The sequence below is a fragment of the Lupinus angustifolius genome, chromosome LG01, assembly GCF_001865875.1.
Source record: "Lupinus angustifolius cultivar Tanjil chromosome LG01, LupAngTanjil_v1.0, whole genome shotgun sequence".
Classification (NCBI taxonomy): domain Eukaryota; kingdom Viridiplantae; phylum Streptophyta; class Magnoliopsida; order Fabales; family Fabaceae; genus Lupinus; species Lupinus angustifolius.
In genome coordinates, this window is record NC_032009.1 from 27,693,114 (window position 1) to 27,717,128 (window position 24,015).

A 24,015-nucleotide genomic window follows, 5' to 3' on the forward strand; every position below is an offset into this window, starting at 1 on the left:
CGAACAACAATCATGTCACATCTTTCAAGCTTAGTACCCCTCGTGCCTATACCCACGTCCACTTCTCCTTCCTCCAACAACAGCGTCAAAGTAATCGCTTTTAAGACAATCCCTTCAGCTACCAAACTTGAAATCAAGAATTTCCTTCAATCTTTCTACAACTTGGATGTCCAAAAGGTTCGAACTTTGAACATGAAAGGTAAAAAGAAGCATCATGGTGGATCATTGATTGCTAAACCTGATTATAAGAAAGCTTATGTCACTCTTAACAAACCACTTCCTGTTACATCAAACCTCTACCCTTTGACTATGCAGTACTAGGTTGTAGTTTTCAGAGAAAATATGTAGCTTTTAAATTGATTTGGTGTTAAAGTTTTGTCCTTTTGGGATGTTTTTAATGTTTATGAATTGTGGTGATCGTTTTATTTTCGTATGGTCCATTGTTTTTAGCATTTTTACCAGTTGAAGTCAATGTTAATGTTTACGATGGTGAATTAATGTATTTGTTAATTGTTTTTGAATTATGATAGTATATTCTTTAATCGTGTAGGAATTGCAATAATCCAAATTTTAATTACATCACAACTTTTGTTACATTGTGTGTTGTTGTGTGGCTGTAAATGAGATGGTAGGATCATATTATTTGATGTGGTCTACAAGTTTAATCCATGACAAGAATAATATACGACCAAGGATTTTCTGTATGCAAGTTTGAGGGTTATTGCAGTTTTGTTGTTTACCATAAATGTGTAGAATATTGTGAAATCAAATTTCTGTTATTTAGATGTTCAGGTAAAGAACAGTGTGACTGATTCCTAGAATCAAGTATTAGTGCAATGACTGAGTGCTCAGTAGATAGAAGGAATTTTTTGAGTATTAAACCATGGTAAGCAAACATCCTAAATAAAAGTTTGATTAGGAGTTCTTTTGTGTAGAATCATATTTCCTGTATTTTGAATTCTGACATTATTTGTTTTCCAGCCTCATTTTTTCTACAAAGATACCATATTCTGTTTTCCTTTCATCTTCGTCTTCTATGGCCTTTCGCTAAACTTACAAGTTAATGTTGAATCTACTGTATGTTCTACAAGTCGGTGAACTTGAATCTGTAATCTAGTCACTTAAGGAAGTATCCATTTTCTTTTTAAGTGTATACTGTATTGCAAAATTTTGAAGCCTTTGTATATATGGAAGTTGCAAGGAGCATTTATTCTCTTTGGAGTCAAGTAGATAAACTTTAAGATCATATGTTTCAAATATGAAATGGCTAGAAAATGGTTTTTGCTACAGGACTTTCTATGTTGAAATACTTTATGACATGGAGAGCCTTGTTCTGGGGGGTCCTCTACGGCAAATTGGTGACTTTTTCCTATCATGTTCGTCTCCAATTTCATGTCTCGTTGGTTGTGTGAAAGGAGTTCTTAATCTTCCTCCAATTCTTACTCCAGCCCAATGAATTCTTTGGCTTGTTGCTCAACTTTTCATACTCCGGTTGCAACTCGAAATAGTCATTCTGCAGTTCCACCATGTCAGACTTTACATTCTCAAGTCCTGCTTTGAGTGTTTTAATGTCCATAGTTGTTTCAGATGGTTGGCCTCCATCTTGTTCATAGTTTATTCCACTTTGTGCTGACTCTTTTTCTTGCATTAAGGCCCTCACCTTTACATACTCTGAAAATAGAACCTGTGTGTCTTGTATACTTTCATTTTAGATGACAACTTTTAAGATGAATCACCAATCTCATCATATTGGTTCTAAAAGTGCTATGTGATTTTAATTGTCATCGGTTGTGCTACGACACATTCTTAGATGCTATTTACATTATGTGAATTATTTCCTTCATGCTGTTTTGTAGAATTCAATTATCTTATAGAAATGGTGTTGGGAACATTTAATACTTTCTATTGATTCTCCTCGTATGATTATGTCATATATCATCATTTTCTGGTTTTTTAAATGCTCCTCCAAATAAATTCAGTTTTGCTGCATCTGAGATGGAATAAATTGTTTCTCCTAAACTGGTTCTAATGTTTGGTTATGTGTTTGTTGATGGTCTTCTAATAGATGCTGCTAAATCTGTATTGTTATTCTTGACCATCTCGTTATATTTTTGTGTGGAATCTGAAATTCTTAACCTATGCCTGATGACCATTTCTTAATTTATCATGCTGGAAGCTGAAATAATTGAAAAATAGATTCCATAGTTTCAGAAAACTTTACATGGACAACCCTACTTAGAGGCAATCGATCGTTTTGTGCAACATGCATGCATCAAATGAGAGTTTCTCACAGTTCATTAGTTTGCACAGTCTTCCGGTCATGGTCAGTCAGTGAAGGATGAGTCTGGAGAGATACTGATCTCAGATTGTCAAAACATCGTTTTGAAATCCCTTTTACAATTCTTAAAACATGAAGGTGAAACACCTGAAAATTAATAGTGAAATAAATGGATAACCTTGAGGTAGGTGTCAATGGCTCTATATATCCCGTCATCACATGATCGAGGGTTTCCTGATAGCAATGCAACTAAAACTTGGAACTTGGTAATTGAAAGATTTGGAACTCTTGCAATTTCAGCTAGGTAATTATCCAAGAGCCTACTAATGTTGAACTTTCCAGATTTTTGTTGCTGATGCATCTGTTGTTGTTCATGCATCAAGAAGTATTCTACAAGTCATTGCACTACATTTATGTCTTGTATAGTGAATTCTTCAGATAAATTAGGCATGTTAAATGAAAAAATAAAAAATAAAATGATTGAGTTAGATTTAACCTTGGGAATTAATGTGAATTCTGATTGGGTAAAAAGTGACAGCATACTGACTTGGCCATTTTCCCCTAGTCTCCATTCTGATATCTTTGAATTAAAAGATCGTTCACCTTAGCGTCTTCCGACTCTCTTTTCGAAGTCTGAAGTGAGAGCTCGTGATACAGAATACATCTTAGCCATATTTAATATCTTCAACAAGAAGTTACATGACACAACTTCTTGTTGAGGAGGAATTATGCTTACTAGGCTTTCAATAATTGACTTTTGGTCCTTGTTATGTCCAATGCTTTCTTCCTTATTCCCTCTAAAAATACTGAACTCTAGGTTACTCTTTACATTCCCGTATCCTCATAGCCCTTCTAATTCCACAATCCACATCCATTCCTGGTAGCCATCTCTAGACATAGTGCATGATGCATTTACATAAGATCTCTGCTTTGGTTCCTTTTCCTCTTATTGTTGAAATGATCCGCATAAAATGATCTATGCAGAGGGTGGCCACATCATTGGACCACTAGCTTTCTTGATTAGCTGATTCATCCTCACTTGTGGGATAATCTTTATAAGTCTTCCAAGCAACGGAGTCGTAACATCTTCTGACAAATTAAACGTTTTCAAGCGATGGAGATAGGGTTTCACAAGATTTCAGAACAGTGGCAGTGTCTTTCCATGAAGAAAGCACAACAAATGTGAGAAAGGCTTCAGCCTTGGAAATAAGATTTCCATCTTCTAGCTTTGCAATCATCCCTACGACTTCTGATGTTGATGCACATCTTAGTGCAGCTATGTTGTCTGGATTGACATATATAGGGAGGCCATAATAGATTTTTAGAATTGTTTCAAATGGTTCAGATCCACCTGGATTGTTTTCAAGCTTGAGCAAATTGCCGAAATTTGAGAACAAAGTTCGAACTTCCACTCTCCCTATGTAGCTGCATTTTGCTATTACGGGATACTGTCACAGCAAAAGTAGCCATCATACAAATATGGTTAAGGTGCCCTCTGGATATTAATATTGACATCCCTTATTTTCTGTTGTTTTGTTTTCTACCAAGGAGGAATCCTAACTCATGTCTGATGCTATGTTCTTTTTCCAAGGGAATTTTGTTTTCATAAAACAAAAAACAAACATCGGCACACACAAATACACTCCCTATGATAGAATTGTGCTCTAGACCAGTCAGTGTCACTCATTGAGATGGGAATCTTCCAATACATTAGTAATAGACAGTGTTATGATGTTATCACTTTGTTTCCTCTTTATGCACTGCTGATGATACTGTTGAAAAAATGTTACTGAACCTTTCTAGAAGGGACAATTGTTTTTTGCATTTTATGTATTTCATGTGTGCTATATGGTATTTATCTATACCTTGTGAACACCATATGCTGTTTCGTCCACTTGAATTGAAAAATCTGTTGAAATTTGAGGAGCAATGAACCTGCACAAACCCAAACCAGGAAAAAATATCACAAGTAGTAGAGGTTAACAACATAGGAAGTTAGGAACTGGAAAACATAAAGAAGAGGGGCATGAAAACCTTACTTAGACATACACATTTAAATTCATTAAGACTTGGATATTGTTACTACTGATTCTTAAGGTGTCTACTTTATAAAATGTCCTATTTCTTGCTATACCATGAATGTTCTCCTTTGAAACTGTCAACAACCTGTGAGTAGTTTTTTGGGAATTACAATTCTTTTCTCTGAAACTTGATCGATGGCATAAGTTTGAGTTCCTGGGTCTTGAGCTTGGGTCAGTTGAAGAGACTTCATAGTGATTCTTTAACTACTTGTAGGCTGTAGTATGCTTATTAGTGTGACACTTCATGTGAGGCCAACTATACACATGACAATCACCAATCAGGGTTTTGAATGATGCCCATATTGTAGCCAATGTGGTCCACAATCACAACCTAATGTGGTTGCAGTAGTTGTCGCAACCGTGATGTTAAGATGACACCAAGTAATGTGGTCCACATTTTAAAATCTTCGAGGTACATGGTTTTATCGAGTTTTAGTGACTTTATTTCTCTTAAGCTTAACGAGATGATGTGTATAGTTTTATAATTTGTAACAGTGTCAATACTAGCATCCATTTGAAATGAATTGAAGCACTTTGCTTATAATGACATGGGTTTAACTTTTGCTGCTAGCAATTTCTATTGGTCTGTAATTTCTTATGGTATGTCATAGTCTTTTGTATAGGGTTGTTACCTTGCCTCCTAAACTTCAACTGTGCCATAAAAAGAAAGATTGAAATGTTATAGAAGTAGCATGTTGCCAATCACCTAGGATAGGTATCAACTAGTGATATATAAGGTGTGAAAACGATAGACTTCATTTCTTTCTTATCTCAGTAATATCAATGTTTCTTAAGAAGGATTTGGGCCATGATTTGTCCCTCTTTGACCCTACAAAATTAGTGACTTGTATGATTCATAACATCATACCTATTGCACATATTACATCTATTTTCTACTCATAGAATCATAAAAAAAAAAGTATGTTTCTTTTATTACAATCCCTCTTTTTCCTGAAATGTTGAATAACATATTGAAAGTGTAAAAATCTTATATTAACAATACATAAATATTTAACTATACTTTTAAAGGATTTATTTATTAACAATTTTAAAGAAGTTTATATAAATTTTAAGTTAATTAATTTTTTTCTTTTGTCTTCCATCTAGTACCTTTGTGTTCTTCTATATTGGAGGGAGTTAGTCGGAATTTGAGTTTTCTTGTTGAATCTAGATAATTGTCGACCTTAGACACCCTTCAATGGTACTTATAAAGGGATTTTGACGTTCAAGTTAGTCTTTATAAGTGTATGGTTAGAGAAAGAAAGTAGTGAGTATACAAGTCATATACCTATGAGTGACTTCACCTATATATATTGTAGAGTTGAGTAGTACTCCAAGAGGAGGCTTGTAATCATTGCGGATAGCATGTCCTTCTCCTTTCTCTGCCTATTAGTCTGACATTACTACATATTTAGACTAATTTTGCCTTGTAGGCAACATGAACCTCTACTACTAGTGCAGTGTGGCCTTACCTTTAGTTTGAAGGAAGATTTTTCAACATAGGAGGTGGTAATTTGATCTTCTATTGTTGTTGGTGTCATTTCCTCTAACTATGAAGACCTTTTGAGCATGATTAAGAGTCATGTAGACCAAATCTTGTCTACCTGGTTATTGGCATATTCCTAGTGGTCTGTGTTGATTGGTCTTGACAAAGAGATGGAACACTTGTACACAGTCTAATAGCATGGTTGTAGTCAAGCATGTCAACAAATTCAAGTCTTCATTCTAGGACATTGATCTTAGTATGAGTAGGTCGTTGTGACGATTTATTTTTTGAGGGAGTGGCGGTAGCTAGACATATCATAAATCCATTCGGCCTTAGTTCATTTTTTTATTTGTGTAGCTTTTCTGGCAAAAACTTTTCAAATATTCGAGAAGTTCAGTTTGGTTGAGTGGTATCTTTTCATTTCTTAATAAGCTTGACTAATATGTGCCACATGTGTGACCCTCATTAATGTGGTTCCGGTACTTGACACATGATTGGTCAGGAACTTATGGCAATGGTTCATTTTTGTGTGGCCTATGCATGTAGTTGTCTTTTGTTTGTCACCTAATATTGTTCGCTTTAGTCTTTGTGTCTACCATATATTTCAAAATTAATGGCTATACTGAGTGGTTAGAGTGCATTTATGTGTCACTTTAGGGAGTTGATGAGTTGTTTTGGACCATTATAAATAAGGGGTCACCTCCACTTCTCATTTCTTTACTTCTCCACTCCTTCCCTTGCTTTGTGAATTCAACCTTGCCCCAATTTATTGCTTTTACTTAGAGATGGTAAAATGGGTTATCCGATCTATTTTGTATGTGCCTGCAACAATTTAAGTGGGTGTAGGCATGTTCGTATTGGCTTAATAGACAAAATGGTATGTCTTGCCCATTTTAAAACGGGCTAACGGACATGTGAGCGATCCACGAACATTGATGAATAATTTTAAAATAAAAAATAATATAATAAAATTAAATAAATAGTAAAAGAGAAAAAAACATTAAAAACTTTGATATTTTCTATAAAGTTGACTAAATCATATTGTATCACAATTTTTTCCAGACATTAAATCATATTACATCTTAATTTATTAAAAAAAATCCTTGCATTATGCCCATGGGTAGTCTGCATTGTCCATTAGAAATGTCTGCGGGCTTTGCGGACAAATGGGCCGGTAAACTTTACATGCCATGCCCACAAAAAATTGGTGGAATATTCATTTTGTCATCTATTATTTTACTTCTTCAATATTTCAACATAAATGCCTTTTAGGTACACCATTTCCCTTTTTTCGTCTTCTTTTTGTGAGAGTGTGAGGATAGAATCATTTGAGAAGAGCTACGATTATGATAGCTTTGTGAAGATTCTTCCTAACCCTTCCCATTTTTTTGTGATAACCTCGACAACGACGAGAACGGGATGCGTTATTCGTTTCCAGCTCATAGAATCATAAAAAAGAAAGAAACATATACTTCATTGATCACAATCTTTTTTATTTTTATATGATCAATATATAAATATTTAAATATAATTTTAAAAGGTTCATTTATTAATAGTTTTAAATAAATTTATATAAATTTTTAGTTGTTCATTAAAATCAATTTCTTGCCTTCCCATTAATACCACTAGTTAAAATTACCCTTTTTTAAGGGTGGTTAAAATTAGTAAAAATAAATTTCTACTCAAAGAAATATAAGTTGTAAGAGAGGTGGATATTAATGAAGTGATCATGCATGTTTTTAGATGAATAATTTAAAGTAATGTAATTTGTGACCGAAATGAATATGGTTGACTCATATTTACATGATTTTTTTTTGCTTTTCCAAAATATTCTTAGTATATTTTCACATACATGAATCATAATCAACAATACAATGATCTAATGGTGTAAGGTTTTACTAGATTTTCAATGTCGATGATCTGATTCCTGAAAGCGACACTTATTGGGAGAGGCAATCACAAAATCTGAAAGTAATTAGTTCCTCAACCAAAAAACAACATATATTCTTAATAATACAAAAAAAAAAGTACATCAATCCCAAAGTCCAAGTAAATCAAAACACAAATTGGTTTTACAAATTTTGCAACAATATTAGTATAATTTGGTATTTACTCAATATCCTTACTATTCTTTATTTGGGAACCCCTCTCGTAATTGGCGGTTTCTGCTACCACATATATAAACACACACTCGAAAAAAATGCGTTTCATTTGTTATTCATTCATTTTTCTCTTTCTTCATTCTCTCTTGCTCTCCAGAAGAGAAGTTAGGAGATTCATATGTGAAATACCGAACTGAAAAGAAGAAGAAGAAGAAGAAGAAGAAAGAGATTTGAGATTTGTGAAATAATAAAATGGCGTCGGTTTCTCCACTCGCCAAATATAAGCTAGTTTTCCTCGGTGATCAATCTGTTGGTAAAACAAGCATCATTACACGCTTTATGTATGACAAATTCGACACTACCTATCAGGTTTTCATTCTCGTTGTTTATTTCAATTTCGTTTTTGTTTTGGTTTTATTATTATATATTCAACCGCGTTTAAATCAAATTGTAACTTATTTTATTCTCTTATATGAAGCATTTACGACAATGTGTTATTGATTTTATGTTTATCAATCTATGCTTTTGTGTTTCTTACGTGTATGATCTGAATCAATTTGTGCTGTGATTTTGAAGACATGTTGATCTATGATCGCACGTGATTAATTAGGATCTAGAATCATGGTTTGAGCTTTAAATTGCGTTTATGCGGAAATTTACATCAATTACTGACAATTGTGGGAAAATATGGCTATAATTCTGGTTGCGAACATAGCTAAAATAGCAATACCGTGACCATAATTGTGGTACCACAATGGGAAATCATGCCTAGGAGTATAAGGAGGAGATAGGTATTCTACAATTTTCTACAAGAGATACTTTTTCTCTGAATTTTGTAGGTGTTTAAATTATTTTGATTCCCCTCTAAATGTGAGGGACGAGTGTTTCCTGTAGTTTTTCATTTAAAACACGTTTGCTGAATTTTTGTTCACATTTTTAAGGGTACACCAAACTGGCAGGTTTAAAATTTTGTTGTCACATTGACCATTTAGGAATTAGGATCAAAAGGACCATTTCATAAGATTTGAGATGAGTCAGTGTAGCGCTAGAGTTGAGATTGTATTCATTATTGAGCCTTGATTACTATTGTGTTTGATCTAAATATATTTTTATGGGGCTTGCAACTATGAAAGTTCTGGCATCTTGTGACGCTTTGTTTATGTTAGTTATCATATAAGATTAATTTGTTTTCTTTGTTATGTTTCCCCCCTTCCTTCTTCTATGCTGCTGACAAAAATTTTGGTCATCTAAAATTCAGGCTACTATTGGTATTGACTTTTTGTCAAAAACAATGTACCTTGAAGATCGAACAGTTCGTTTGCAGCTTTGGTAGGTTGAAATTTTCTTAAATTATATCTACGAGCTCAATCTATTTATATTTATGTATATTCCAAAAGATGTATGTAAAAATTGCTGGTGGTGTAGCCATGTAGCTATTTTTTATAAAAAACTTCACTCTATCTTGGTATGATTTCTGAGCTTAGTATATTTTAACTTCACAGGGATACTGCAGGGCAAGAAAGATTTAGAAGTCTCATTCCAAGCTACATAAGAGATTCTTCTGTTGCAGTTATTGTATATGATGTAGCTAGTGAGTTTTATATTTTCTATTTTCTATTTTCTAATACCATTTTCATTAGCTAATTTGTATCTTCATATGTACAAGTTTTCTCATGACGTAAGTTTTTCAAGTTATTTGATCATGTTACTAAGAGAAAAAGGTTTTTTGACATTTGAATGCTTTCTTTGATATGTAGGTGTTTGAGTGACTGTGTTGGTCTTATTGTACTAAAACACATTATGTTATTATGAATATATCCCTCTCCCTAGAGTATAATATGTATGTGTGTGCTCACATGCATATTATACTCTAGTGAGCACTCTTCTTTTTTATTTTGTTTGAACTGTGTTTGTATGTGGATATGCAACTGCAAGTGCTTTTTTATTCATTTTTCAGATGACTAATACTCTATATAGCCAAAATATATAATCATTTGAATTCCTTAATCCTTAGTTAGTTGTTCCCATGCAGACAGGCAATCATTTTTGAACACTAGCAAGTGGGTTGAGGAGGTACGACAAGAGCGAGGAAGTGATGTTATTATTGTCTTGGTTGGAAACAAAACTGATCTTGTTGACAAAAGGTTAGTTACTGAATTAGGTTTATATGAATTTCTTTTAAAAATGCTATATTCATGTGTTTTGTTAGCTTAATAGTTATATGCTTTAATTTGTTTATTCTCTTAAGGAGTTTCCATATTATATTGCAATACATCTTGTTTAGTTTCCCAAATCTTTGGTCTACAAAGGATTTATATTTGATCATGTTCTTTTTGGTTACTAGATAGAGTAATAGTCTAGCTTTAGCCTGGAGCATAATTAACATAGAGAGAAAAGGGTGAGAAAGAAGTTGAAGAGAAAAGGAGACTTTCTCCTGTTTGCTATGAAGAGAGGAAGAGAGGAAGGAATAAAAGTTGTATGAGATCCAACATAAATTCTTTTTCTTCTAGTTTGTGAGAAAGTGGAAATATGGTTTTGCATGAAATTTCAGAAATATCCTTCAAAACAGTCTCTTGGAGTTAAAAAATAATGAATATTAAAATGAATATATATATAATAAAATTTATAATTATTAATATTATAACCTTTATTATTTAATTAATAAGAAAACAACATTTTTCTCTATTTTCTTTAGTTTAGGAATATTTTTATCCTTTGAAGCAAAATATATCTTTCTCTTATCACTTTCTATCCAACCAAACAAAAGGGTAAGATGATAAATATCTTTTTGGCCTTTTTTCTTTCTTCTTCTCTTGTACCAAACATTACAAAAATTTATTTTATTTTTCACCTTTATCTTTCTCCCCACTCTTACTCATCTCTTTCTCTCTTCTCATTCTCTTCTACTATACAATCAAACAAAGCATTAGTGCCTAACAACAATTGGTTGATTAATGAATTTCCTTGAAAATAGGTTACAATCAATTTGGTAATGAATAGATTAAATAACATGAGAATTCAGAGAAGTTAACTTCAATTATTGGATATTGTTAGTATCATATCAAAAGCCATATTTGCAGGGGAGTTCATATCTACTAGATGTGTGTCTTCGTTTATTTTTATCCTTCAACAGTAGATGTATGTCTAGTAGACTAAACGTAGTTTTAGAATGGCTGAATTACTGAAGTTAAAGTTCATTTCACGGCGTGAGTTATGAGTAGTTACAAATAGTAGAAACATAGTTAATCCAAAATTACCAGGTTGCTTGCACTCTGTGTTTGCAATTCATGTACTGTGATGTTATTTCCAAGTCTTTTACATGGCCTTTGTGACACTTAAACAGACAAGTTTCTATAGAGGAAGGAGATGCCAAGTCCCGTGATTTTGGAATCATGTTTATAGAAACCAGCGCAAAAGCAGGCTTCAATATCAAGGTGAAAATTAAAGGATTCTCTTTATAACCCTTTTACTTTTGTTTATTAGAGCCTGATTCTCTTCAGTGATGCTTGTGATCTTTATTCTATCATATCAATCTGCGGAATACCAGATTGTTAGTCTTGACGCACGGGTAAGGTAGCTACTCTGTAACCTGGTCGCCTTCAAATCCTAGAAGCAATTCCTCCATGTGTGGGGTGTGGCTACAATACATACATTTACCCTCCCCATATCTTGTCTAGTGGGAGCCTCATGCACGGAACCACCCTTTATATCTCTCATCTAGAATCACTTCAAATTCATGATGAACTATCTTGGTTTCTCAAATTTACTTTCTTTCAAACATTACTTCTTGTGTCCTTAATGTTTCATGTGATTGTAAAATTGCAGCCTTTGTTTCGTAAGATTGCAGCTGCCTTGCCAGGAATGGAAACACTTTCTTCTACAAAACAGGAAGACATGGTGGATGTAAATTTAAAACCCACAGTGAATTCATCCAATTCAGAGCAGCAAGGAGGAGGTTGTGCATGCTAGAGAAGACTATTCTCAAAAGAGTAAATACACTGAGCATGATTCTGAGAATGGCTTCTTAAATGAAGAGATGAAGGTGGAGAAAACATGCTTTTCATAACAATGATCCTTCAGTTTACCTGATGAGGGTGGCAAATTGCAGTAATCTGGTTTTGATGCAGGATACGAAGTTTGAGTCTTTTTTGGTTTTCTATTAATCTGTTACAAAATTAGACAGTTGTTGATGTAAGAATGCGGGTAATAAACAAGCTGGTGCCTAAAACTCTAAATTGTCTTTACTTGGGTTTATGGTGTGTATTAATCCGTGAAGAAACACATGTGTACAGGGCCAAAAGTATATAATCTGTCACTACATCCAATTCTTAACTTTTGGTCAAAAAGGCAAAGAATATGAAATTACCATTTTGATATAAACAAGTGTCTTCATTTTATCAAATCTTATTTTGTAGTAATATATAATCTTTATTAACATATTTTCTTCAAATTAAACGCATTAGTAATACTACATATGTTATCCCTCCTTTTGTATGAATGTCATATTATATTTTTTATTTATTTTTAAGGTTGTTTAGTAAATTAAGAAATTATTAAGGAAGTTTGAGTAAAATAATTTCATTTAATTTGAATTGATATGTAGAGCAATTCTCCCTATTAAAAATAGATAGATATATATATTAGATGAAAAAGATGAGTGATAAATTTGGAATAGTGAAAACCTAAAATATTAAAAAAATATGAAATTGAGGAAATGCAATTTTATCTTCCTAAGTTTCTTTTGAAGGATTTATAAATCCATAAACATCTTTACTATAAAAGATAGAGTAAAATAACTAAAAATACAAATCAAAGCTCATTCGGTGCACTCTTTTTTATTTGTCTGTGTCTGATTTCATAACCTTATTTCATAAGTGCGGCGGTGTAAGCTATGCATCAATCAAATCAAATACTCACTCACATGTCTCTCTCATCTCAATCTCTCATTTAACTTTCCCTTTAATTTTGTCACATTCCTTATTCTTCTTCTTCTGACAAACCAAAAAATGTGAAAAACACAAAACAAAACCAGATCTTTTTCATCACACATAAAACCAAATCCTCGTGCTTTACAAAACACAATCCCAACAACAATGTCCCACTTCATAAAACAAAATGATCCCTCTGATTTATTCTTCCCAGGTGGTCTCTTTCTCAATTCTGACACGTTTCCCACCTCCTTTTTTTCCTTATTTCCTTCATCATCTTCTTCTTCAAAGGCTTCTACTGTTTCATGTTTTTCATGGGGTCCCACTTCTAGAACAAAGGTGGTTTCAGTTTTTTCTGTCATAGGTGGTGGTGGTGGTGGTGATTTTTTGTCTTTGAGTTTGTCCTTTAATAGTAGGAGTAATGAGGATCATCAGAAACATGGTAGAGAATCAAGGGAAAATGTGGAACAACATGAGAAGAAGAAGGTGTGTGAAGAAGAAGAGAAGGAGAATAATAATGTTGGGTTGGTTAGTCATGGATCTGGTGCTATTAATATGACCAAGCACCTATGGGCTGGTGCTGTTGCTGCTATGGTTTCAAGGTACAATTCCTTATTCTCAAGATTCATATTTGGCTATTGTACTCAATCTTTTTTGTAAATAATTTGTTTTTTCAACCTGCCACTTTACTTGATAAATAAGCTATCGGGAATTGAATTCTTGATCCGTTGGTGTTTCAGGGATCTGACCTTACACCAGTAGACTAGCGCCTTTAGTTTTTGGTTTTTATAAAGTATTATCAATTTGTGTCCTTTAGCATTTTTTTTTATGTTAAGTACTAAAGGCTCTGCTAATAACCTTGATTGAATACGTGAGTAAACATTTATATATAATGATGGGAGCAACTCTCCTTATTTAGAGTTAGAGTTATGCCTATTTATTTAACATGGTATCCTAGTCTCTCTCGATATTAAGCAACTCGCATATGTTCAACCATGTAAACAATTCATGTTCCAAATGTCCCAAACTTTGGCATGAGAGGGCTTAAATAAAGAATCATTTATAATATTAGCAACCATCATTATAAATAGATGTTTACTCATATATTCAACCAGAAGTTGAACCTAATTATTCTAATATTTAACAAATTTCACAAATTAGAACCTACACTTCCAATTGGAAAGTTAGTGAAATAAATAAATAAAGTGCAACCTTGATTGTACATTGTGATTTCATTTTGATACACCATATACAGTCTATTTTATCTGGTGTATGCTCTTTGTTGTATCAGAACTTTTGTTGCACCACTTGAGAGACTTAAGCTGGAATACATAGTACGTGGTGAACAGAGGAACCTTTTCGAGCTTATCCAGGCAATTGCAACTTCTCAAGGGTTGAAAGGCTTTTGGAAAGGGAATTTTGTAAATATTCTTCGGACGGCACCCTTTAAGGCTATCAATTTCTATGCTTATGATACTTATAGGAATAAACTGACGAGGATGATGGGGAATGAAGAATCCACAAATTTCGAGAGGTTTGTTGCGGGTGCTGCTGCAGGGATTACTGCTACCTTGCTCTGCTTGCCCATGGACACTGTGAGTGAAAACTTGGGATTGCATTAGTTTTATCTGTTACTCTCTGATAGCTTCTTGATTTGTGCTTTAAGTGTAGATACATTTTCGTTGAATTGTGGGGCTTTGAGGAGCAATTGAAAAGATGTGTATTTAATTGCTAGTGTCCTAGTGTAGTAGTACATTTTCTTTGGACTGTGATGCTCAGAGAGTGAAATATGATCTGATGGGTATGATTCAAGGCAGGCTTATTTAATGTTTGTTGTATTTGTTAACTGATTTGTTGGATCATATAGACTCTAACCAAAATTTGCAAAATGCTGTTGCTAGCTACACTTCAATCCCAGTCTCTTTTAGCTAGGGTTCTTGTAGGCTTACTTAGTAAACAAAAAATAAAGAGGATTACTTGCCTCTCTTCTAATCTTCCCATCTCACTGAACTTCATCTATGAGTTCAGTGGATGATTAGCCCCGCTCTTATCGGCCGACCAACTATGGATGCTTAGAGCCTGTAATATTTGCTTGATAGATTTATGGAAGTTGTAAGCATGTCTTTGGTCATAATTGTTGCATTATTGCGTTTGATATATATAACTTCAGGATGCTCCTTCAATTTTGATTGTAGTTTTACAACTGCTAACTGTTTAATTAAATGGATAGATTAATAAATAACAATAACCTTGAACTATAATTTTAATCATGTTATTAAAAAATAGTGTCTGCTTACATTACCTTTGAATACCAAAGGTATTGTTCATGGTCTATGCCACCTTTCTTGTCATCTTTTAAAATTTGGAGTACAAAAGGTCGACTTCTCAAGAATTTCATGTTACCTATGCAAAACAAACTATTTCAATATAGTACAACTCTTAAGTCAGTTTTGTTGTGGTTGCATTCTAAGAGTGATTTCTTTCAGATCAGGACAGTAATGGTAGCACCTGGTGGTGAAGCCTTGGGAGGTATAGTCGGTGCCTTGCGCCACGTGATCAAAACTGAAGGCTTCTTTTCTCTTTACAAGGGTTTGGTACCCTCCATTATCAGCATGGCACCTTCTGGTGCTGTCTTCTATGGTGTCTATGATATCTTAAAGACAGCATATCTGCATTCACCTGAAGGAATGAAAAGAATAGAACATATGAAAGAAGAGGATCAAGGGCTTAATGCGTTGGAACAACTGGAATTGGGTCCCTTTAGAACCTTACTATATGGTGCTATAGCTGGTTGTTGTTCTGAAGCTGCTACGTATCCCTTTGAAGTTATAAGAAGACAGCTTCAAATGCAAGTTAGCACAACAAGGATGAATGCGATGGCAACTTGTGTCAAGATTGTTGAGCAAGGAGGTGTTCCGGCTCTCTACGCTGGTTTAACTCCCAGCTTATTGCAGGTATGATGACCTATCTTCTGGACTGTATGATCTGTGAACACTTTATGTTAAATTTCATTAAACTGGTAAAATGAGTGTCTGATACAGTGAAAATTTACAACAACTACAGCCAAGCCTTAATCTCACTAGTTGAGGTCAGCTATATCGATCGAACGATAACATAATGCTCTATCATAAATCATGTTCATTGACAAAACATTGATTTGATTAATTTATTCCAAAGCATCCCACCCAAAGTTCATAGGATAATGAATTTGTATACATTTATTTCTATTCTCTTTATTTCACCAAACCGTGAGAATAACTTTTCATCTTAGTCCATTTATGAAAAGTACTTGGCACTGCCCATTGGCAATCTTTTTATTCATGTTTTCAATATAATGCTTTTCAATTTTATGATTTTTCAGGTGTTACCATCAGCTGCTATTAGTTATCTTGTTTATGAGTTCATGAAGATAGTTCTTAAAGTAGAATCTTCATAGATGATTATGCTAACAATTCAAACAGAAGATGAAGTTTAAACTTTGAAGATCCATGAGAGTTTTCCCCTCCTTTCCTTTCTCCATTTTTGTGTGTGTTGGGAGTTGGAAACATTAGATTTTTTAGGGAATCAGAGATGTCTTACAAAAACAGTTTAATGATACTTTGAGATAGATTTGGATCTTCTAATGATCTTATAGGATTTACTTAATAAAAATGGGGTAGTGGGACTTGAAAAGATTTTGATACTTGCTTAATTATCTTTTCCATTTGGCTTTGTTTTGATACATTTCATGGTGAGTAGAATGAAATGATATATTATGTAATGTAGAGGGAATGAGATGAATAATGGTTTTGTTCCATTGTTTGAATTTTAGTAGAAGTATAGAATGACAAGAATTTCATACTTTTTTCTTTTTTCATTTTGCCCTTATCTTAAACATATTAAATATCAGTATAAAGTAAACTTGTAACTTTATAAGGTGTTCCATCTCATTCTGTCTTCAAAGGAAAAATTGAGAAATTGAATCATTTGTTCTCATTATTTCCTTCAATCCTATTTTAGAACATTTAAGTAATGCAACCGTATGTTATTCTATTGTATTTCACTCCATTTCATCCATTTCCATGGACAATAACATAACCATATCCTTTTTATATTGCTTACGAGAAAAATATATACAGTAACATAAGACAAGTGTCTTCAAAGGAAATAAATACCACGTAATAATATTATAAAATTAGTTTTTACTATGTTCTGGTGTGTAAAATATGTTGTGGTGTCTTAGAAGGTATTTTATGTGTTGTAGTAATTATTATATGACCAGTTATATGAAGTTATGTATTAGCCTATTAGCAATAGGGATTATTTGTGCAAAGGGAATGTGTATGAAATAGAGATATCTTATCTCAGATTTAGTGTTGACAATGAAAACTGAATTTGTGGGTATCCATTTAAATCCAACCCAAATAGAGATATGTTATCTCAGATTTAGTGTTGACAATGAAAACTGAATTTGTGGGTATCCATTTAAATCCAACCAAAATTTAATGGGGAAAGCCTGATGTGATTGAGTTCGGGTTTTGCTCGAGTTCAATTTTCGGGTTCAGATTTAGTATAGTTGATATTTTACCTCAAACCTAATTAATAATGTAAAACTAAAATTAGACATAAATACATATATAAAACCCATATATGTAGAAATTTGACATCTATACATAGAAATTCATGTTTTGGACAGTTTCTATCGGGTTCGAAGATGGTAGCATTGCTTTCAATCTCGCTTAATTCGGTTTGGATTTTGGATTGCGGGTTCCGGTTAGGTAAACACAAACCCGACCTCGACCCGCCCCATTGTCATTCCTACTTGGATCATGTCACATACGTTGTCTTACGCCAAGATTTGAGATAGCAGTTCTATGTTCATGTGTATGTTGTAATTTCGGAAGTTTGATGAGAAAGTTCATGAAAATGATATGATATACAGACATTTGTGATACCATTATCTTATGGTACACAAAATTGTTGCCTACTAGTTTGCTTCATCCATTTGTTTGTAATTGCTCTCAAATCAGATTGGAAGACAAATTTTCTATCCATTCTAGAATGCAGTGTTGAACTGAAAGTCTGACTTCAAAATTGGATTGAAGTGTCTTCACAGTTAGATTAAAGTATCTTCACAATTGATAATGGAGTTTTATTCACGGTACCCAATTTGGCACATCCACACCCTGGTTAACTTAAACAAAACACAACACCATCTGAAACCAAATCAAAGTACATGACTGGTAGTAATGGTTGAGTTTTCCAAACTTGATCTGGGTTTGTTGCCCGATGAAGACATGCTTATTAGGACCAAAGAATGCACTTATATCAAACCTAGTAGGGTGTGGGAAGAATATATGTATATAATTTTACTCTCACAATTAAAAAAAGAGCAACCCACTATACAAGACTTCCACTTAGTAGGCAACCTTATTCTCTTAAGTGAATATGTCATTTCTAGGATTTGAATCTGCAACCTCATAATCACGATGGAGCAAACTTACCATTGCATCAAATTCACCTTCTTACCCTTACAATTATCAAGCTGAAATTATCTAACATGAGTTACGAGCAATTTCAATTTCATTGTGTTTCTAATGCTGATTGAATATTTACACCCGTGAATACACACTATTGGTGAAATTTTCACTCATATAGTCACATATATATATACTGCTCTTATTGCAAAAGAAGAAAAAGAGCATGGGTGATAAGGCAGTGCTACCACTATTCATGCCAAGGACCCCAAGTATACATTTCCACAACCAGAGAAGGATGTAACAGCTCCTCCAACAGGTTGAAACAAGAGAAAACGTTAGAAGGGAAAATAAATGTGGAAATCACATGAAAAAGTTAAGTACAAATATTCAAGTGCTTAAAACTCAGAACCAACTCCTCCATCAAGTTCACTTATTGTTACCGAGGCCAAGGCTCTCATAGAACAAAATGTACCCATGGTCTGTGTTACTGGAATATTCCTGAGCTGATCCAAAGAAAGTCTGAACAGCAGATTCTTCAATCATATCAATGTTTTCGTCATCAAAACATAACCAGTGGTTATGGCTTTTCACAAGGCTGATATAATGCCCATGGTTGGGCCCACTCCCAACATGGACAACTACTGCAAATAGAGAATATTCAATATCTGCATTTTCAACAGTGTTGCTCAGCTTTAGCTCGAGGGGGAAGACAACCCGGTAAGACAACTTCTTGAGGCGGCCTAGCTGTTCCATGTACTTAAACCGCTTAAGATGGATGACCAAGATGTGAGGCGGTTTCTTTATCTTCATCCTCTTCTGAGCTTCTTGCAAACTAATATCATAAGTTCACATCTTGGTTATCAGACTGGTAAAATGAGACATGAAAAAAGGATAGAGCACATTTTATTTTTTACACACTACACGGACGTGGCCATTGAATACCCTTTCACATAAAATATGGAAAAAAGTTAATCATCAACAGAAAATGCACATATCATGGATTGCTTCATGTAACAATGTAGTATGAGTGAACAAAACATACATAGCATGCTACTTTCTATAGAGAAGATAAGGATTTCCATACACTGATAAGCATTCAAGCTATTTGACATCTGTAATTCGTTACAGAAACTATTTCACTCGGTTAAAATAAGAGAAAAGACATAAGAAAACTTTGGGGGAAACTCTTAAACACGACCTTGCTTTAAATGGTTTTCTGAAAAATTGGTTTTCAACGAAGTCACATGGCATCAATCACATCGTGCAGCCAACTCCATCTAATGGGATAAGGCTTGACTATGTTATCAGATAAACAAGCAGCAGAATGCTTCAGATAAGCACATCGATTCAAAATGGTTGGTGCCACAAAAGTAGTACTCAGGGAATTTTTGAAACGAAATTTTAGACTAAGAGCAAAAGCATATACCTGCAGCATTTGTCACAAAAAAATTTGTCTTGAGCGTTCAACATCTCAGTGGAACTGAAATTTTTCAAGCAGCTTGTAATTGAACTATTCTGCTCAATATCAAGGCTCAAGTCCAAAAATGTTTCATCCCTAGCTGTCACTGTTTCACATTGTAGGCACCTTGTTTCGTTGGTGAGAATTCCCTGATGAGATCAGGTTACAAGAATGAAATTCCTCGAAACAAAATCTTATTTTTGTGATCACTACAGAAAAAGGTACAATAGTGTGATAACACTGTTCGATTACAATAAATTAGGGTGCAGAGAATGGATAAATTGAAAGGCAAAATTACTATTATTTTCATCAAGTATGATAACATTGTTCATTTACAATAAATTAGTAATAATAAAATAAGTACATAAGTATCCTGGATAATGTGCAGATTTCCATAATAATTCAGGTAAAGGACAATACCAACAGGTTATACATAAAATGTCAGAAACCTAAATTGGAAAAGCAAGACTATTGTCTTACACCCTTCAGAGGATGCAGTAACATGTAAGAGAGACATAGAAAGATAAGAGAGAGAAAACAATAGACATGATTAGAGATGTGATGTTATACAAAGAATGATAAAGAAAGTGAGATATAGTGTGAAAGAAGGTGTAAGAGAAAACGTTGTGGGATATAAGGATTGATTGATAAACAAGACATGCGCACCCAAAAAGAGAAAACTAATTGACTGGATTCAATAAAAAGTTCACAATTTGTGGTCCTTCCAAAGTTTTGCTGCAAGCAAATGCCAAAATCAAAGCATTAAATTGGCACAGCAAGGTTACCTGGAAGTTTTTATGCACCCAAGTAACTAAATGCTCTTTCTGAGCACCATTAGCTAGACCATTCTTGGGCCCATTTGCAGCCTTTTCTGAAGGTGGCGACATCTCTTGATCAGTTTTTTCAGTTTGAGCCTCTTTCTCCAGAAGGTCAACAAGTTCATTCAGCAAAAAGTTCAAGAACTCATGGGCATCCTACCACAAAGAGAATATCCCAAATAACATTGTTGTTTTAGATGAAAAATCTTGACAAAATAAGAGGCATTGTATGCAACCAATACATTGAGTTTAACAGACAGAATTAACAATCGATGATAATAAGTATTACACTTGTGACTTGTATTGTTCAGTAACATGTATAGTAGTCAATTGAGATATAAACCTCATTCAAAATTAACAGACTGCCATTATAAAAACACTAGTCAATTTATAATCGATGAATATCCAACATTAATTACACAGTATTTCCTTACAATAAAACATGAGTACTAATTAGCTAAGTTACCATCTGTATACCAGTGACATACAGTCAAATCATGAGCAGACATATAAAGTACTGTTTCTATATGCCAAAGTGATAAAGGGGTTGTTGCCATATCAAAATACAGATTTAAAAAAATTATAGACACTGTTTATACTCAATATTTTGTGCCACATGCACTATTGTCTATATAAATCATAGATATCAATCTCAGATTGCAGCAGAGTGACCAATCCTAAAAAAGCTATAGCAGAAAAGTGGTAGTTGGATGGCCACTATACTGATGATTGTGTACTATTCTATATAAAAAGGGTGCCCAGTCTCTCAACAAGTAGGGTAAGGGGAGAGTATACTTATACAACCTTACCCCACAAGTGGAGATGATGTTTCCGTAGTAACTTATAATACACACATATAAAGATTCAACACAAAATTAATCAAAACTTCAAAATTTAAGACACTCGTCATTAATAAAAAGAGTGGCTCAATGCACAAGGCTCCCACTTAGTGAGGACTAGGGAGGGTAGATGTACACAACCTTACCCCACAAGCAAAGAGGTTGTTTCCAGAATTTGAACCCGTAACTTTATAGTCACTAAGCAACAACCTTACTCTTGTGCCAAACTCACCCTCTACACTCATCATTAATACCAGAGATGGACCTTTTAAGGGACAGGTGGGGTACCTGCCCCCCTCACAAATTTTCAAAGCTCTCCTAGGGGCAATTTTTTGGGTATAGTTCAAAATGCCAACAACAAAACTCAAGAACAACACTTTTACATGACTTTCTGATCATGAAGAAATTTCTTTATTCTTACAAAAAAAACCCCACCTCCAGCTCTGTGGAACTTCGTCCTCTTCATTTGTGGCCCCTTCCCCTCAAACACATCTGATAAGTCTCATACTCAAACCTCATTTGCTTTTCACCTTAAAAAAGTCATATTTACTCTTTCTAAATTTGTTTCTTCAATTTTACATTAAACATTTATTTATTCTAATGATTCTTTATATTGTTTATGTGTAAATCATGACCTTGCACCCCCTAAAATTATGGTGAAGATCTGCCACTGATTAATACTCAATTAATAATCCTAATGGTTTTAAAAGATACATACCTTAAATTAATGAGCAATAAAGGATGTTTCAGTACTCAAAAGAGTTATAGATTTCTAGAATAACTAAACCACCTTCTGTGAAGGAAGCTATTCTTGACAGTTTAAGCACACACCTGGTGCATGTAGCTACGGAAGATTTCATTTTGTTTTCTCAGCCTCTGTACAAATCGCTTGGGAGCAATGACACCAGTTTTCTTCTTCTGGGAACTTATCTACACCAAAAGAAATAATTAAATGTTACACATTATATTTACAACCAGGAAAGAATTAAATAAATAGGCATGCAAATGCCAACAATTGGACATTCCATCTGAGGTAATAATTGGAGAAGAAAATAATCAGGACATCCAAAATGGAGACACACAGAAAAAGAACACTGCAAATAACTTGAAGCAATTTCTAAGGCACAAGAGATAGTCATGTAAGTTCATTGAATGGACATTTGAGTGAATAAATAAGACAACAATGTTACAGAGATACAAAAGGGAAACACTTATAAAACCACAAACGAAATAGCTTGAAGCCATTTCACCAGCATAAGTAAGACATATATCCTCGAGCATGCTACACAGCAGATTGGGGCAAGCAACCTCTGCCAACTGCTTATATAACTCTTGATAGCTTATCTTCTCTGCATCAAAATTACACTAGCAGCACTTTGACCACAGCCCTTCCTTCTGTGGCAAGTGTTGATGCGGAAGACATATGGAGAAAATATAATAGAGAAAATGACACCGAGAAATTAACGTGGTTCAGCAATTTGCCTACGTCCACGGTTGAAGAGCGACAATGGTATTATCATTATGATAAAAGAGAATTACAAGTTCACTCAAGTGTTTCACTCACTTCCCAAAACCCAAGTACACCCAATATCACTCTCACTCAAGTATATCTTAAACACTAAAATATTCCTCACAATATTAGAACAAGAGAAGAAGAGAGAATATGCACTAAGGCTAGAATATTGGTGTGTCTTACAATGGCTTGGAGCATTCCTATTTATAGCCAAAGCCTTGAAGATTGTGTGGCCAAAAATAAAGATGCTTCACCACAATCTCTTCTTCTCATTGGCTACAAAAGAGGTTACACTATAGCCACTCATTTTACTTGGCCACAAGAATGTTTCATCATAGCCACTTCTTTTGCCACATCATTCTCTTTTTCTTTTAAGCCAATATTTAATAAATCTCCACCTTGACTAAAAGACTATCATAACTATTTTCATGTTGCTCTTCTTCATGCCCGCTAGAGATTCTGGACATCAATCAAGTCCAGACAATGTTTGAACTTCGTTGTTGGAACTGGTTTCGTCATCATGTCAGCAGGATTATTTGCACTGGGTATTTTCTCCACTTTAACAATTCCTTTCTCAATGATATCTCTGATAAAGTGCATCCGAACATCAATATGTTTTGTTCTTTCATGATACATTGGATTTTTTGTGAGATGTATAGCACTTTGACTATCACAGTAGATGGTTGTTTCTTCTAGTTGTATACCCAACTCTTCAATTAGACCTTTCTCCCAAATGGCTTCCTTTACAGCTTCTGTTACTGCGATGTACTCCGCTTCAGTTGTAGATAAAGCAACAATTGATTGTAGTGTTGCTTTCCAACTAACAGTACAACCACACAGTGTAAAAACATATCCAGTGAGTGATCTTCGCTTATCCAAATCTCCGGCATAATCTGAGTCAACATATCCGATGACCTTACTTCTGACAGCTTTGACTTTTCCATACAATAAGTCAATATCCATGGTACCCTTTAGGTAGCGCATAATCCACTTCACAGCCTTCCAGTGAACTTTACCAGGACTTGCCATATACCTACTTACCACACTTACTG

The 24,015-nt window shown here is 34.1% G+C and overlaps 3 protein-coding genes, 1 long non-coding RNA gene and 1 pseudogene across 4 annotated transcripts in view; 3 read left to right on the forward strand and 2 right to left on the reverse strand.

The window, feature by feature from the left end:
* On the reverse strand, positions 1,103-4,550 carry LOC109342996 (annotated as a pseudogene).
* On the forward strand, positions 8,067-12,007 carry LOC109359515 (ras-related protein RABH1e). The gene is made up of 6 exons (XM_019604215.1): positions 8,067-8,316; positions 9,206-9,276; positions 9,450-9,538; positions 9,980-10,091; positions 11,291-11,381; positions 11,773-12,007. Exons 1-6 carry the CDS (start codon positions 8,200-8,202, stop codon positions 11,914-11,916), a joined length of 624 nt encoding a protein of 207 aa, XP_019459760.1. The 5' UTR covers positions 8,067-8,199; the 3' UTR covers positions 11,917-12,007.
* On the forward strand, positions 12,839-16,680 carry LOC109359488 (probable mitochondrial adenine nucleotide transporter BTL3). Its single transcript, XM_019604180.1, has 4 exons — positions 12,839-13,477; positions 14,167-14,470; positions 15,362-15,829; positions 16,237-16,680. Exons 1-4 carry the CDS (start codon positions 13,041-13,043, stop codon positions 16,309-16,311), a joined length of 1,284 nt encoding a protein of 427 aa, XP_019459725.1. The 5' UTR covers positions 12,839-13,040; the 3' UTR covers positions 16,312-16,680.
* The window catches only part of LOC109359497 (ubiquitin carboxyl-terminal hydrolase 4-like), a 7,800-nt gene continuing 2,273 nt past the window's right edge, over positions 18,489-24,015 (reverse strand). Inside the window, exons 3-6 of the mRNA XM_019604192.1 lie at positions 22,282-22,380; positions 20,579-20,767; positions 19,761-19,942; positions 18,489-19,166 (exon numbers count right to left, since the gene is read on the reverse strand). Of these exons, the coding sequence (XP_019459737.1) occupies positions 18,761-19,166; positions 19,761-19,942; positions 20,579-20,767; positions 22,282-22,380 (876 nt within the window). The 3' untranslated portion in view covers positions 18,489-18,760. The remainder of the gene's footprint in view (positions 19,167-19,760; positions 19,943-20,578; positions 20,768-22,281; positions 22,381-24,015) is intronic.
* Positions 22,389-24,015, forward strand: part of LOC109359553 — a 2,185-nt gene continuing 558 nt past the window's right edge. Inside the window, exon 1 of the long non-coding RNA XR_002109074.1 lies at positions 22,389-22,847. This is a non-coding gene — a long non-coding RNA (uncharacterized LOC109359553). The remainder of the gene's footprint in view (positions 22,848-24,015) is intronic.

Coding starts and splice junctions, on each gene's coding strand:
- LOC109359515 (XM_019604215.1), top strand. CDS start 8,200: ATGGCGTCGGTTTCTCCACTCGCCAAATATAAGCTAGTTTTCCTCGGT. Junction 8,317..9,205: donor AATTCGACACTACCTATCAG/GTTTTCATTCTC, acceptor TCTAAAATTCAG/GCTACTATTGGTATTGACTT. Junction 11,382..11,772: donor AAGCAGGCTTCAATATCAAG/GTGAAAATTAAA, acceptor GTAAAATTGCAG/CCTTTGTTTCGTAAGATTGC.
- LOC109359488 (XM_019604180.1), top strand. CDS start 13,041: ATGTCCCACTTCATAAAACAAAATGATCCCTCTGATTTATTCTTCCCA. Junction 13,478..14,166: donor GTTGCTGCTATGGTTTCAAG/GTACAATTCCTT, acceptor TTGTTGTATCAG/AACTTTTGTTGCACCACTTG. Junction 15,830..16,236: donor TAACTCCCAGCTTATTGCAG/GTATGATGACCT, acceptor ATGATTTTTCAG/GTGTTACCATCAGCTGCTAT.